Here is a 16,987-nt window from a genome sequence, read left to right on the forward strand (position 1 = left end):
TACATGAACAAAACTAAAATTCGATTCTTAACTCACACCATATACAAAAGTCAACTCCAAATGGATTAGGACTTTTATGTCAAAAACAAAATTTAAAACTCTTTTTTTTAAAAATAAATTTATTTTATTTATTTATTTATTTTTGGCTGCATTGGGTCTTCGTTGCTGCGTGAGGGCTTTCTCTAGTTGCGGCGAGCGGGGGCTACTCTTCGTGGTGGTGCTTGGGCTTCTCATTGTGGTGGCGTCTCTGTTGCAGAGCACGGGCTCTAGGTGCGCGGGCTTCAGTAGTTGTGGCACGTGGGCTCAGTAGTTGTGGCTTGCAGGCTCTAGAGCGCAGGCTCAGTCGCTGTGGTGCACGGGGCCATGTGGGATCTTCCTGGACCTACATTTACTACTAAGAGTTTTACATTTTGGGGCTTCCTTGGTGGCACAGTGGTTAAGAATCCACCTGCCAATGCAGGCGACACAGGTTCGAGCCCTGGCCCGGGAAGATCCCACATGCCGCGGAGCAACTAAGCCCATGCGCCACAACTACTGAGCCTGCCCTCTGGAGCCCGCGAGCCACAATTACTGAGTCCGTGTGCCATAACTACTGAAGCCCGCGTGCCTAGAGCCCGTGCTCTGCAACAAGAGAAGCCACGACAATGAGAAGTCCACGCACCGCAACAAAGAGTAGCCCCCGCTCAGCAACAAAGACCCGATGCAGCCAAAAATAAAAAAATAAATAAATAATTTTTTAAAAAAAAGAATCCATTCATAAAAATCAATTCCCTTTCTATCAACCAGCCACAATTTGCAGGAAAAAAAATTTTTTATTTGATACTACTTACAATAGAATAAAAAAATAAAAAATATATGTCTAAGTCCAACAAAAAAGTGCAAGACCATTACGAAGAAAATTCTAGGAGTTTATTGAAAGATCTTAAAGGATTTATTTATGGAGAGATATACCATGTTCACAGATTCTAAGGCTCAATAATGTAAAGAAGTCAGTTCTCCCCAAACTGATGAATTTAATAGCAATAAAAATTTTTTAATTTTAATAAAAAATTATGTTGGTGGATCTTGACAACCTAATTCTGTAACCTGTATGGAGGTGTAGGGGGGTCAAGAACAGCTGAGTCATTTTCAAGGAAGAAAAACAAGCTTATAGGACTTGTCTGACTAGCACAAAGACATCCTACAAAGCTGTAGTAATGAAGACCTTGTGGCACTGTCCCAGGGCAGACAAACAAAATGGTGGAGCTGACCAGAAGGTCCAGAGGTGCCAACATGCAACAGTGCCAGCCTGCAGGTGAGCAGGGGAGGGGCGGTTGGGCCCCCATGTCTCACACCACGTGCCAAGTCAGCTCCAGGAACATTCAAGGCTGGAATGTATGAGTCACAGCAATGCTCCTAGAAGAAGAGGGCTTCACGACCTCAGGGTAAGGTCACAAGCCATAAAAATCACCAACTGTCGAGGAAAAGCTTGACCTATTGGAGTTTATTAAAATTAAGGTAGCTTTACATCCAAAGACACCATAAAGGAGTGAAAAGACAGATCACAAAGTGGGAGACAGTGTTTGCCACACAAATCAACTGAAAAAGGAGGAGAATCCAGAATAGATGGCTGTCACCCCTACAAATCAGCAAAAAAGATGTGCAGTTCTAAGGACGATCAGACAAAAGATGTGCTTTTCAGGACAGGAGACCTAATTGGCCAACGCATGTCCGAAAATAGGCCATTTTATTAGTAAATAGGAAAATGCAAACGAGCGCCATCACTCCCTCCAGAGGCAAACAAGATGCCCTGTCAACGCCAAGTATTGGCACCAATGAGAGCAATGGCCACAGTGCAGCCACGGCGTGACCACGGTCAAAGTGCAGTCCCTCTGGCCACGCTTGCAGTGCCCAGTGCACCAGGTTTAATACCCCACCCCCCGCCACCGCCAAGTTCATGTCCACTTGGAATCTGTGAATGTGACCTTATTTGCAGATGTAATCAAGGTAAGGTGAGGTCACCTTACTAGAGGAGGGTGGGACCGAATCCAACAACTGGTGTCCTTTTAAGAGGGAAATTTGGACACAGTGACACACTGAAGGAACACCGTGTGAAGCAGGGCAGAGATTGGAGTGACTCGTCTGTAAGCCAAGGAACACCGAGGACTGCCAGCGGCTGCCAGAAGCTGGAAGAGACAGGAAGTTTCTTCCCTACAGGCTCTGAGAGCTTGGCCCTGCCAACACCTTGGTTTTGGACTTCTGGCCTTCAGAAAAAATGTCTGTGGTTTAAGCCACCAAGTTTGCAGTACTCTGTTACAACAGCTGATACACCTACTTAGGTAGAAGCTGTGTGCGCCCTGTTGACACTCACTCCTAGGAAGATGCCTGGGGGAAGCTGCACGGTGCATTACAGAAAAAACCTGGAAATTGCCCCCATGGAGAGGCAAGCTGCTAAGCAGTAGGGCTGACAGACCTTGGTGCCAGACTGGACATGGGGTGAGGATGGCGGGCCGGACTGAAGGTGGCCTCCAAGGGCCCTGCCAGCTCTGAAAGCACACGCTCACCGTGCCCGGAGCTGGCAACTCTGGGGGGCGGTCCACACACGTGCTGATGCAACAGACATGTACTGAGCATCTGCTATGTGCCAGGCATGGCCCCAGGTGCAAGGGTGCACCAAGAGCCCAGCCCCTGAGAGCTCACAATCCATGGGGACACAGACAGACAGGCAAAGAGGCTGTTAGTGCCAGGGAGAAAGAGAGACAGACAGACACACACACTGAGAACCCAGGGGGGTGGTGGGCACAGCAGTGCAGGTGTTCTGGTGAGTTCAGGGAGACAGGTGCACCTGGGGCAGAGCAGGTGGGGGCGTGGCCCTGGCTGGTGTCACTCTCTTGGCCACTGCTGGGTGCCAGACCACTGGAAACGGCACTGGGGTGCAGACACAGCCGGGCCACCCCTAGAGACGCGGGGCTGCTCCACCAGAAGCTTCAGAAAACAGCGCAAGGGCCCAGTGATTGCCGGCCCCCTCCCGTCTGCGGCACTTGGCGCCTATGCAGATCTCAAACTCAACGCCCCATTGGTGCCACACCCCACAGGGGAGAGACACGAAGGCTGTTACCCACCTGGTCCTGTGCAGGGGACCCGGCGCTCAGCAGGCCCCCCACTATCCCGACAACTGGCCGGGACCAGGATGGGGCCAGGGCGCCCTGAACCCTGCTCTGAGCTCAGGCCGGTGCCTGGACCAGAGGCCCCGCCCCACCCTAGAGGACGCAGAGCAGGTAGCCCCAAGCAGACCCGGGGCTCAGACGGGCACAAGCACGGCGCTGTTACCTGACGGTCTGGGCGGCTGAAACTGAGCGCTCTCTGCTGTCTTCACGCTCGGAAGAAGGGACGGCAGCGGGTGCACATTTAATAAGTTTGGATCCAAGTGTTTGTCTGATTCGGCCTTGGCGAGAGCAGAGCTCAGGGCCTTATTGTCTAGGCGCTGAAAGGTACAGGTGGGGGGCTCTATCTTCCCGCCAGACTCCCTGTGGCCGCACCTTACTTTAGCACTTCTCTCCGCCAGCCTCTTTAAGGGCGCAGGCAAGGTGCAAGGAAGTACCTTTCCGTCTTTCAGTTTCAAGTCTTGCTGCAGAGCCATTCGTGGGGGTCCCGGAGCCAGGCCTGGCATGGCCGAGGGGCACCTCTCTCTTAGTGGATGAACGTCCAAGAGTGGAGATGCAAAGTCAAAGCTGGAGATGGGCGGCATCTGCTTCTTGGCTTTCCCCACACCCACGCCTTCCACGAAGAGGTCGGACCCCGGGAAGGGGGGCAGCTCCACTGCAGGCTGGGGAGGGAAGGATGAGGTGAGGGGTGCTGGGCTGGCCCTTTCCTGGCCTGCCGGTCAGGTGTAAGGCCTCAGGGAGAAGCCCCGGCCACACTTCCCGATGGCTGGGCTGCCCACTGGGTCCCCCCTCCAGGGGGCCCAGGTTGCAGGGGTTTGCTGCCTGGCCTGCAGGAGGGCTCCTGGGGGAGCAGGCCCCCGGAAAGACCCCTGAAGGAAGGCTGGGTCTTCACCCCAGGAGGACGGAGGACACTGCAGGTCGGAAAAGGAACAGCCTAGAGGCGCCTGGAGGCCACGGACATCCCGCCAGCCCAGCCAGAGGGCCCCCTGCCTGGTGGCCACAGAGTTGGGGTTGGCTGGGGAGGAGAGACTGGAAAGCTGGACGGCAAAGGCCAGCTGGGTGAGACCCCCCCGGGGCGTGGGGAGGGGCCACCCCGAGGTGGCCGGCGGGAGAGGGACGCCCCGCCCCCTCACCTGTCTCCACAGCAGCTCGAAGTTGCCGACGTCGCAGTTTCGGTCGACCTTGCGGTCCACCACCACCTTGATGGTGTCCTCCTGCACCTGCGCGCAGAGCTGGGCCGTGACCGGCGTGGACGCGTGCATGGTGGGGCTAGAGTTGATCTCGATCAGCCAGGGCTTGAAGTCGCGCCCGAGGATGAAGTCGGCGCCGTACAGCTCGAAGCTGTTCTTCCGCGGGTCTACGTGGTCCTGGGCCACCTTCATGGTGTTGGTGATGGCCCTCTTCATGGACGGGTAGACGACACTGCCCCAAACGGCCCCGCGGCCCCTCTTCTGCAGGTACTCCTGGAACCGGGTGCTGGTCCACATGTTGTGACCCGGCAGCAGGGGGCTCCGGTCCTTGTCGTTCTTCAGGTGCTTCTGGATGGAGTTGTCGCACAGGTGGATGGCGCTGCGAGGCAAGGCCGCCGTCAGGGTCGGGGGCGGGCGCGCAGGCTTCTCTCCTCCCAGCGGGCGCCCCGGGACCCACCCCCCGAGGCCCCGCCCAGACCCCGCCCCGAGGCTCCGCCCCCGAGACCCTGCCCCCGCGGGCCCTGACCCCGGCGCACCGCCACCGCAACAGGAGAGGTTCTGACGGGTTCCCTATCCTCCTAATCCTCCTAGGCAACCTCAGGACGGCCCTCCCATCCGGCCTGGGACCACCATGGGGTGGGGAGGGGAGGGCAGGGCAGAAGCCAGCCAGCCCGGGGCCACCAACTAGGGGCCTCCAGCAAGTACCACCCTCTGAGCCCGTTTCCCCACCTGTCCCTGGAGGAGTGCCACAGCCCCCCCAAGGCGAGAAAGATTGGCTAAGTGAAATTTACAATTAATTCGTTTATACTCTGGCATTGTTCTAAACAGGATTTAAATTGAATAGCATCTACTAGGAGATTATAAAATACATGGGTCCTGTTCAAAGTCATTTTCATTTAAACGTGTCCGTGGGCCTGGGGATTTGCCATCTTGTCCTGGGTGGTGATACCGTCCCTGTGACCACGAGGTAGCTGTACTCCCCCGTACGACAGATACAAGAAACAAGATACAGGCACACGGAAGAGTTTTGGAAGCTGAAAACAGTGCTGGGAGCTGACACAGTTCAGAAACAATTTCAGAGAATCTCCGGTCAGCCTGGGGAGAGGGTTATGGTCCCGGATGGAGAAATGGCTCAGAGAGGGTAAGAGACCTGCCAGGCACACAGCTCACTGCTTGGCAGGGCCGGGCAGGCTGGAAGGGGCTCCGTGGGCTTCTCACTGCCCCATCAGCCCAGGACCCCTCCTCCAGGCCCTCCTGGCTTGGTGGGGACAAATGTGCTCCTTGAGCTGCCGGCCAGGACTTGTCCCAGCTGCCTGCTCCTGCCAGGTGTGACCCCAGGTGTCACCTGCCAGGTGTGACCCCAGGTGTGGTCACAGCCCCCAGCTTGAGCACAGTGAACCCCCTCAAGGTCTCTGTTAAGCAACCTTCAGTCCTCGTGATAGTGACGGGCTCCCCTGTAGCCCCCGCCAAGCTGCCTAGGCATCCAGCCGGGCACCCCGAGTGTGGTCACAAAGCAGAGCCACGGAGGCCCTCCATTTGGAAAGAGAGGCGGCAGCTATTCTCTCAAGAGAATGGCACGTTCCCAAGACTTCGCTGGTGGGCTCTCGTCCTGACACACACCCAGCCTGCCCGCTCTGGGACCCTGGTGGGCCTGGGTTCACCCACCCCACGGCACCCACTCCTGCAGGTCTGAGCTGCTGCCCGGCACCCCCTGCACCCTGTATCGGGTACTGCTCGCATCGTCTTGGCCTCTCCTAACCCCGCACGGCTGGGGTCATCCTCAGAGGACCCCTCAGGCCACCCTCACGTCCCACAGTCTGCCTCGTCGGAGAGCCGCCCTCCCACCTCCCCAGACACTCCAGCAGCTTCCCCGCCTGCAGGATCCCCACCCCACGGCTCTGGGGGCTCACAAAGCGAAGGCCTTGCAGGGTCTACTGCAGGATTTGAGGGGCTGGTCCCCAGGAGCCTCCCAAAGGAGCCCTACCTGTCCCCTCCCTCCACATGCTGAGGGGACCGAGAGAGCAAGCAGAGCTGCACCCCGAGCCCGGCCCGTGTGGTCAGCGGAGGGGCACGGCCGGCCACTCAGCCTCCCCAGCGGAGGGGCAGCGGCACCCACCGCAGAGGGTGCCTGGTGCCCATGAGCACACGGCAGATGGCGCTTTTAGGATTTTCTGGAGAAGATGCACACCCCATGGGGGCTCAAGGCACTGGCTCTGATGGGCAGGGGGCCTGGGCCCGCCCCTCGCAGAGGGAGGTCGAGTAGCCTCCCCAGGCCCGAGCACGACACAGCACCCCCCCGGGCACACGAGACCTGCCTCGCACCCCAGGTGCTGGTGGGAGCCCACCCTCGATGGCACCTAGCTGACCCCCGCTGACCTGTCCAGATTGTGGAGGGAGAAGCGCTGTGTCGAAAAGCGCAGGTAGCTCTCCTTGTAGAACCAGATGGTCAGCGGATTCCAGTCGGTGACCAGGAACCACTGCCGGATGTCAAACTTGGTGTCGTAGACGAGCAGCGGCGTCTCGATGTACTTCTGCACTACCCACTTGTGGTGCTTGGCGGGGGCTTGGTCTGTAGCCACCAGCTCCAGGATCTCCTCCACGTGGTTCATGCACACTATGTCTGCAAGAGGCCACCGCTCAGCCCCCAGCCCCAGAACAACGCCTGCCGTCCGGCGCTGGGGGGCTGCGCGGGAAAAGCTCTGCCCTCGGGGTCGAGGCCACAGCCAGGGCAGCCCTCTAGGCTCGCCCACCACAAGGCCGACCGCGGGGCTCCAGAGAGGACTGAGAATGGGGAAGGTCGGGGATGGGGACAGAGGCCCCGTGAAGAGGCAGCCAGCGAGCTGAGCACTGGCCCGGGTACGGGGGGAGCAGGGAAGCAGGTCGGGCTCTGCAGCCTCAGGAAACCAGCAGGCGGCGTGATGGGCGGCCCCATGGGCTCCAAGGGCTGGTGAGGCCTCACACCCAGGGCGACTGGACAAGTGGGGGTGAACAGGGCGGGGTTGGGGTGCACGACTCTTCCCCCACGTCTGCACCCCTCCACTTTGCAGGAGGGTTTGCATGCCCCAAAGTTAAGCCGTGTGACTGGTGGTGACCAGTGACATCTGAGCCAAAGTGACGTGCATTTCCCTGGGCTGCAGCATTTAATGTCACCGACGGACCCCCCCCCAGCCAGCCCTCTCTTTCTCTGCCGTGACACCCCGGAAGCCTGAACTGTGTCACAAGATGGTGGGGGGACTCGCCATCCTCCCTGCCAACCTGCGATGGACAAGCGTGAGGAGAGGCCGAGATGCGGGGCGGTCTGGCTCTCCTGGCCGGCACAGGGGGGCGGGGTGCCACTTGCGAGGCCCAGGGGCAGTGACAGCACGGGGCATGAGGGAGCTTTCCTCACAAAACACAGGACCCCGCTCTTCAGTTACAGCAAGTGGAGACCTTGCCATCTTGAGACCAAAGTCCAGGACGAAGCTGCAAGTCCCGGGGCCAAGAGCAGACGGGGGCACTGGGTTGGGGGTCAGGCGGTGGGAGCACAGCCAGTGACCAGGCACAATGGCGTGCACTCGGTTTTGAACAGGTGGGTTTGAGGTGTCTGTGGCGCGTCCCTGGGGATGCAGTGTCGGCAGTGGGTGGAAGGTCTGGGCTCAGGAGAGAGCCCAGGGAGGGACACTGGCCCGGCCCGGGAGGGTGCTTGCTGAGAGCAGGCAGAAGCTCAGGAAAGAGAATGTTTCAGGACATCCTGAATGCAGGATATCCAGGACCGAATGCAGGAATGTCACAAATTAATAAAGCTTTTTAAAAAAATCACATAAAAAGTAACCACTTATGAATTTACAGCAACAATAAAACCCCTCAAATAACTCAAGGGGCAAACAGAATATGCAAACAAAAGGTAAGGTCTATTTAGATACTCAGGGAAAAGAGAACATCATATATATAAACAAGAGGATGCAGGGATGGCTGTATTAGGAGGACATTTCCATAGCCTGAAAGCTTCTACGGTTGCACAAGGATGTTTGGGGAATAAATAAGCTTAGCATTTAAGTCAGCACCAAGAGGGAACAATCCCTCACAGGAAAATTGAAAAAATGCAACCAAAAGTTGGTTCTTTGGAAACACTCATAAGATTGGAAAATCACCTTGAAATCCTGTTTTTAAATGAAGAACCCACAGTATTCACCATTAGGAATAAAGAAGAGGGCACGGTCACAGCCGTGACGCAAGGAGAAGTAGAAAACCTGAGCCGGGGTCAACAGGGACAGAGTTCACAGGGCACTCAGGATGTGCCTGCAAGAGGCCAGTGCCTCTGGGGGTTTTATAACCACCCTTGGGCCCAGGCCCCCACTGCTGCTGGATGCGGAGTCCTCATTCCATTGCAGCAGCTGGCGAGCGAGCAAATACGAAAAAGAAAACTACAGACAGTCTAACTGAGGACTAGAGATGGAACTTCCTAATTAATCCTAATTACTTAGCAAAACTTGGAACAGCAGCCATGAAGACCAGGGTCACTGGGACGCCCGCTCCCCGGGACCCGCGAGTCCTGAGCCCCCCAGGGAGCCTGGCGCCCAGCCCCCCCCCCCCGCCACCACGGCTGGCTGTCCCCGCAGGGCGCCAGCTCGGGACTTACCTCGGCCGCGGGACTTGGCCGCGGGCTTTACGATCCAGATGTTCCGAAGCCCGTCGATCTCCGTCTGAGGGTTCACAGAGGTGATTTTGTTCAGCAGAGCTTGGCACTGCGAAAAGTAGTTTCTTGAATTGGAGATGAACGCCTCGCCGCTACAAAGCAGGATCCAGAAAGCCTGTGAGGCTCCGAGGGCGGTGCCCAGGTGCCAGGAAGTGGCCGCCCGAGGAAAGGGCGAGGGGCAGGCGCAGAGCATCCTGCTGCCCGCCCGACGGGTGCCCGGGAACGTGGCCTGTAGGGTCGTGGGGACCCCCGATTTGAGGACACCCCGGGGCGCTGTGCCTGGGCCCAGAAAAAGTGCCGGGAGATGAAGGCCAGGGTCCTTGTTCCGGACCCACGTCAGGGTGGCCCTTGCAGGCCCGTGTGGGAAAGCCGAGATGCCCACGCCAGCAGCACCCAGGGTCCTGCAGCTCACGCAGGCTGGATGCCAGCTTAGTGTGCCGTGGGCTTGACTGCCAGATTGGCCATGGGGCCGCCCCAGGAAGCCACCATAACTTAAGGGAATAAGGCAGGCAGACGGCATAGCTGTCTGGACAGGTTCAGAGCTCGGTTGCTGGTGCGTCCCTGAAGCCTGGGACCAGGAAACCCACCCCCGGGCCGCATCGCAACCCCACGTGAGGGGGGACTGCAGCAGAGGACACTGAGCTGGGCTCCGAGGCCACCTGCCACCACCTGCGGGGATGGCCCTGGCGTGGGGAAGAAGCTTTCTGGGACACGGACGTCTGTGCACAGTGTTGTGCCCACCCTGCTGGGAAGGGGGGGGCCAACAGGGAGGGAGAAGCGATGAGTGGGGTCCCCGATGGTGGGGGAGAGGCCCCCATACCGAGGAGCCGAGTTTGGGGCGTGAGAAAGCAGGAGCCCCCTTTGGTGCAGGGAACGTGGGTGACGGGTCAGACAGGGCCTCGCCCCCTGGTTCTAACAGGACACACAGAAGGGGAGCCCCCGGAGCCCCCGGCCCACCTTGGTGGTGCACACACTCTACCTGACCCCAGGGAGAAGACAGGACCTGGCGGAAGCAGGTGTGAGTCCCGAGCTGTCTGTAACCCTCCCGTCCGGCAGCAGAGACCGGCCCGGATGCCATGCAAAATGAGGCAGGTCCCCGAGAGCCCAGCCTGATGGCCAGGGGCAGAGCTGCCCAGGAGACCAGCAAACGCAATCTCCACTTGCGCTCAGAAAGAAGACAGGGGTTGATCTTCCCTCGGGGAAGGGTCCCCACGGTCTCCCCAGGGCATCCAAGCCCTGGGGCTCAGAACGAGGCCTCAGCCCCTCGCAGCGGCATCCAGGCAGGATGGAGTTCCCTGTGAGTTTGTGCATCACAATAGGAAAACTGTCGCTTCCCCCTGAGGGCAGAGGACGGAAGGGAGGAGGTGGGACCCCAGCCTAAGGTGGAGGCCTGGCCAAGCTCCCAGTCCCAGACACCCCCATAATCGCCAGAGAACAAGCACTCTCCCCCCGGATGCTGATGATAAGAAAGAAAGGGACACAGCACCTGCCCTTCTGGTCCTGACGACACGCACACCCCGCGTGGGGACCCCGGGCGCCTCAACAAGGAAGGAACGGGGACAGACCGAGCTAACCGCCCTCTGGTTCCCTAACAAGCTCCCTAGCTCGGAAGGTGCCACAGCGGCCCTTGTGGGGTCTGCTGCTGCCACCCCTGGTTACACCTGGGACTTAAAGCCAAGGGCACAGCCCTGCTCGGGAGCTGACCATTCTCGCACAGGTACTCTCATGCAGGTGCCACCCGGGTCCAGATGCAAACACTGCCAACCCCTCAAAATGTTGCCCTGGAGACCACGTCGGCCAGACCCCTCTGCCTCTGACCTGTTCTCCCCACCCCTGTGTGGACGCCTCCTGGCACTGAACTTCACACCAGTGGCTCGTTCAGTCAACAGAACGACGTTGAGAGCCACGTGTGGCGTTGCAGGCATCAGCGGCAAGTTCTTCACACCGTTGGTGGTTTCCAGATTATGAATGAAGACCCTCTGCAGATGTGTTTTCATTTCTCTTGGACAAACGCCCCAAGCACGGCAGAGCTGGGTCATAGGGTATGTAGATGCCTCAATTTATACGAAACGCCTGAGGCTTTTCTAGACAGGCTGCACCGATTTCCAGACACCCCCGCCCCCCCACCGCCCACCCCCCCGCCGCTGCAGCAGATTAAGGCTCCAGCCGCTCCACATCTCAGCTGACCTTTCAGCCGTTCTTGTGGGTGTGCAGTGGCGTCTCTGTGGTTTTAATTCACCCTTGAATTATGAATTCAGTGACGCTAAGTGTCTCCTCATGTGCTGACTGGCCATTTGCTGTCTTCTTATGTGACATTTCCAATGAGATTGTTTCTCTTACTGATTTATGGGCGTTCTTTAAAGATCCTAGATCCGAGACCTCTGTTGGATATACGTGTTGTAAATATGTTCCTCCAGTTTGTGGCCTGTCTTTTCATTCTCTTTGTAGTGTTTTTTGATAAACAGAGTTCTTAATGTCAATAAAGTACAATTTATCAACTTTTAAATTATGATTAGTGCTTTCAGAGAACTATTTAAGACATCTTTGCTTTCCTTGTCGTCATGAAGATACACTCCAATGTTTTATTATTTTTTAAACTTTCACATATCACATGCCACATCTCACATTAATTATTGTGTATTTGTGAGTCAGGATTCAAGGTACACTTTCTTTTTATAAGGATACTAATTGCTCAAGCACCATTTAGTGGAGAGACTAAATAACCCTTCCTCACTGAATTGCAGTGGCACCTTGATCATAAGTGCTCAGATATGTGAGGAGCTATGTCTAGACTCTCCAGTGACATTGCCTATTTACCTACCTTATCCCAAAACCACACTGTCTTAATTATTGTAGATTTACAGTTTGTCTTCAAATATGGAGCATAAGTTCTCTAATTTCGTTTTTCTTGATCAAGGTTGTCTTGGTTTTTCATAAATCATTTATATTTCCAAATAAATTTCAGAATCAGTTTGTCAGCTCCTCCCATCCCCCACCACCAAAAAAATCCCTGCGTGGATTTTGATGGGGATTACAATGAATCTATAGATTAGTTTGGGAAAAACAAACATCTCTATACCACTGAGTCTTCTAATTCATGAATGTGGTTTTATACACACACACATACACACACATAAACACACCACACACATACACACACAACACACACACATACTTATTGGGTCTTTAATTTCTCTGTATAATTTTATAATTTTCAGTTTAGGGCTTTCCTTGTATTTTGTTATATTTTTTCTGGATATTTGTAGGGTTTTGATGTTATTACAAATTTCATTTTTAAAATGTCATTTTATGATTGTTACAGTACACAGAAATACAGTGGACTTTTGTATATTGACCTGGTACCTAGTGACCTTGCTAAACTGACTTAATTATGATACTTCCTTTATGATTGTTAAAATTTTCTATATGCACAATTAGGTCATCAGTAAGTAAAGAGTTTTATGTCTTTTCTTTCTTTTTCTTGTACTATTAAACTCAACAGATTGTTCAGTCAATACTGACTAGACGTCATGATAGTGGGAATTTTTGTTTCATTCTGATTTCTAGGGGAACACTTTCAGTTCATAACCATTAAGAAATATATTAGCTTTAGGATTTTTGTAGATAAACTTTATCAAATTAAGGAGGTTTCTTTCTTTTCCTAGTTTGCTAAAAACAACAACAAAACTTAACATGGACACATTGAATTCCATCAGTGTTTTGCATCTATTGAGATGCTCATACAGTTTTTCTTCTTTATTCTGTAAACATGATGAAATTTACCAATTTACTTTTTTTTCCAAAAATTTTATTGTGGTAAAATACATATAACATTAAATTTACTACCTTAAATATTTTTAAGTGTACAGCTTAGTGGCATTAAGTACACTCACGTTGTGCAAACATCACCACCATCATCTTGTAAACTGAAACTCTGTACCCATTAACTCCTAGCCCCTGGCAACCACCATTCTACTTTCCGTCTCTGTAATTTTGATGACTCTGAGTACCTCATATGAGTGGAATCATACATTATTTATCTTTTTGTGTCTGGCTTATTTCACGCATTATAATGTTCTCAAGGTCCATCTACGTTGTGGCATTTGACAGAACTTCCTTCCTTTTAAGGTTGAAGAATATGCCACTCATAAACTTTTGAATGTTAGACCAATCTTGAGTTCCTGGAACTCAAGACTGGAAATGAAGAAATAAACTTGTTTTCTACAATGACATATCCTGTATGTAGAAAATTCTAAGGAACACACACACAAACACACACACACACACACACACACACACACACACTGCAAACTATTAGAATAAATGAGTTCAGCAAAAGTCACAGTTACAAGATCAATATACAAAAATCAATTGCATTCCTATATGCTACCAACAAAAATCCTAAAATTAAAATTAAGAAATTAATTCCATTCATAATAGTATTAAAAATAATAAAACATACAGGAATAAATTTAGCAAGAGAAGTATAAATTTTGAACTCTGAAAACTATAAAATATTGTTGATACACATTTTAAAACTCCTAAACAAGTGGAGAAACATTCTATATCTATGGATTGGAAGACTCAGTATTATTAAAAACCAGAAAATACAACCCATAGAGACAGAAAAAGATTAGTGGCTGGAAAGGACTGGGGTTGTGAACAAAGAGTGACTGAAGATGGGAACAAGGGAATTTTATGGGGTGATGGACATGTCCTAATACTGGATTGTGGCTTTATACAACTTTGTGAATTTACTAAAAATCATTGAATTGTACATTTACAATTAATGGAGTCTATGGCATTCAAATTATAGCTCAATAAATGTATTTTAAAAGTTGAACTGGAAGAAGTGGAAAAAATTGGATTCCTCCTGTATGATTACGAAGGTTTATGGTGGCAAAGACTGTCCTGCTGTGAATAGGCCAGACTGTCTGCTGATCAAGGGGTTAGTTCCATTTCAATTACATTAATGCTACTTTGATTTATGACAAGGCCATACAGTGGGAAAAGAAATACTTTTCAATAAATTATAAGTCATTTCCAATATTCATATGGAAAAATACATCTTGATACCTACCTAACACCATACACGAAAATCAACTCCAAACGGGCATGTGTAAAAATACAGGAAAGGTAAAATAATGAATATTTTAGAAGAAAACATAGGAGTATAAATTCATGACTTGGAAACAGCAAGGACTTTTTGAATAGTATTATAAAACATCAATGAGGAAGAGAAACTAAGATAATTGGACTCTATGATGACTAAAGATTTTCACTCTATCAAAACACATCTTTAAGAGAATGAAAAAAATCCACAGAATGGGAGACAATAGAAGGATGGGCAAGAAACTTGAATAGTGAATTCACAAAAGAGCATATCCACATGGCTAATAAACATGAAAAGATGATAAACTGCACAAGTTACCAGGGCAATGAACCTAGAAGAATTCATAAGTGAGAATAAATAGAAAATTTCTGGAAAAGGGAGTAAAGAGAATGGACTATTTCTACCATGAATTAAATCATAAATATACAGTAATTAAAAATGTGCAGTACTATTACTAGGGTAAAAGATAGCAAGGTCAGTGGAAGAGAATATATAGTTTAGAATTAGACTCAAAGATATTAGAAAGACTGTCATGATGATGATGAGAGATGAGACCAGTGTAAGAGACATGTGGGACACAGTCTAACATATGTGTAATTGGAATCCCAGACAGAAGTTAGAGAAAGAATGGGGCAGAGGCAATATCGGAAAAAATAATGGCCAAGAATTTTCCAAATTTGATGGGAAGCTCCAACTAACAGACAAAATAAGCCCCACAAACCCAAAGCAGGATAAATACAAAGAAAACTGCTCCTAAAAGCATTATAACAAAACCGCTGAAAACCAAAGATAGAAAGAAGATCTTAAAGCACCCAGATAAAAAGACACTACCTTCAAAGAACAGAAACAATACTACAGGTGATTTGTAAATAAAAGTTATGAAAGCCAGAAGATGATAGAATAATATGTTAAAATGCGAAAGCAACAAAAACCTCTGCAAAGCTAGAATTTTATTCCAGTGAAACTATCTTTTAAAAATGAATGTAAGGGGCTTCCCTGGTGGCGCAGTGATTGAGAATCTGCCTGCCAATGCAGGGGACATGGGTTCGAGCCCTGGTCTGGGAGGATCCCACGTGCCACGGAGCAACTAAGCCCGTGCACCACAACTACTGAGCCTGCACTCTAGAGCCCGCAAGCCACAACTACTGAGCCTGCGTGCCACAACAACTGACCCCGCGTGCCTAGAGCCCATGCTCCCCAACAAGAGAGGTCACCGCAATGAGAAGTCCGTGCACCACAACGAAGAGTAGCCCCAGCTCGCCGCAACCAGGGAAAGCCCGCACACAGCAACGAAGACCCAATGCACCCAAAAATAGATAAATAAAATTTAAAAATTTATAAAAAGAAAAATGAATGTAAGGACTTCCCTGGTGGTGCAGTGGTTAAGAATCCACCTGCCAATGCAGGGGACACGGGTTCAAGCCCTGGTCCGGGAAGATTCCACATGGCGTGGAGCAACTAAGCCCATGTGCCACAACTACTGACCCCACGTGCCACAACTACTGAAGCCCACACACCTAGAGCCCGTGCTCCAAAACAAGAGAAGCCACCACGATGAAAAGCCCGCGCACTGCAACAAAGAGTAGCCCCTGCTCACCGCAACTAGAGAAAGCCTGCGCAGCAGTGAAGACCCAATGCAGCCAAAAAAATTAATTAATTAATTAATTAATGTTTAAAAATGCTTAACTTTAAAAAAAAATGTAAAATTCTACTTCTTCTTCAGACAAAATAATCAGAGAGTTCTTAACCAGCAGATTGTCACTAGAAGAAATACTGAAAGACGTTTTTTAGGATGAAAGAAAATAATAATGAAACTGCAGAAATGAATGAAGGTCCCTTAAAAAGGTTAATATGTAGGAAAACATAAAATTGCTGACTATTTAAAGCAATAATAAATACCTCACATGTAATTAAAACGTGTGGAAGGGAGGATTCTGGGAAGATGGCAGAATACGAAGCACCAGGAATCTGTCTCCCCACCTAGACAACAATTGCACTGGCAGAATCTGATGTAACTATTTTGGGACTCTGGAGTCTACTAAAGGTGTGCAACCTCCGCGGGAAGCCTTAGACCGTAAATTGAAGTTAATTTTGGTCAATACCAGCTCTTAGCACCGTAGCAGCTCCCCATCCCCCACCCCCGTGGCAGGCAGCTGTGCATGGGTCCTGGAGCAGCTTGCACATAGCTTGCAGGAGCCAGGGCAGGGAAAAAAGAACCCTGTCCTCCAGATATTGGGGAAATGTGCTCTGATCACTGACTGTTCCTCCTGATGATAGAGGTACAGATAAATAAGACAGGCAGCCATTATTGCTGGACCTCCCCCACAGTGTTATAAACCCCACCGCCTCCAGCTGAAGTGCCTTCCAGGGGATTTACAGGGCCAGCACCCTTCCCTCCCCTTCATTTTATTCTTCTTCCCTTTTGGAGAGCCAGACATTAAAAGACTAGGACATTTAAAAACAACTGCATATAAAGGGAAAATTAGAAAGTGACTGTGCATGCCCAGAGAAAGGCATAGAAAAGACCTAAGAAGACCTTAAATTTACACCTCAGGCACAGAGACAGACTACAGAAATCAAAAAACCAAAAACAATAAACAGAAACAATAACATGAAACAGCAAACCCTGGAGAAGGAGGAGAATCTGATTTCCAGAGTTTCCAGCTCACCACAACTAGAGAAAGCCCGCACAGCAACGAAGACCCAACACAGCCAAAAGTAAAATAAATAAAATACATTTATTAAAAAAAAAATTTAGTTGTAAAAAAAAAAAAGAAGTCCCTTCTTATCAATTATTATTTTTAATGTAAGTGGATTAAACTCTCCAATCAAAAGACATAGATCTGCAGAATGAATTAAAAACACA

At 51.1% G+C, this 16,987-nt stretch overlaps 1 protein-coding gene across 1 annotated transcript in view; it reads right to left on the reverse strand.

The window, feature by feature from the left end:
- Positions 1-3,280: 3,280 nt before the first annotated feature.
- The window catches only part of TTLL8 (tubulin tyrosine ligase like 8), a 42,081-nt gene continuing 28,374 nt past the window's right edge, over positions 3,281-16,987 (reverse strand). The window contains exons 10-13 of the mRNA XM_068561998.1: positions 8,952-9,100; positions 6,710-6,953; positions 4,277-4,712; positions 3,281-3,805 (exon numbers count right to left, since the gene is read on the reverse strand). Coding sequence (XP_068418099.1) covers positions 3,281-3,805; positions 4,277-4,712; positions 6,710-6,953; positions 8,952-9,100 — 1,354 coding nt within the window. The remainder of the gene's footprint in view (positions 3,806-4,276; positions 4,713-6,709; positions 6,954-8,951; positions 9,101-16,987) is intronic.

This window comes from Eschrichtius robustus, chromosome 13, assembly GCF_028021215.1.
Source record: "Eschrichtius robustus isolate mEscRob2 chromosome 13, mEscRob2.pri, whole genome shotgun sequence".
Classification (NCBI taxonomy): domain Eukaryota; kingdom Metazoa; phylum Chordata; class Mammalia; order Artiodactyla; family Eschrichtiidae; genus Eschrichtius; species Eschrichtius robustus.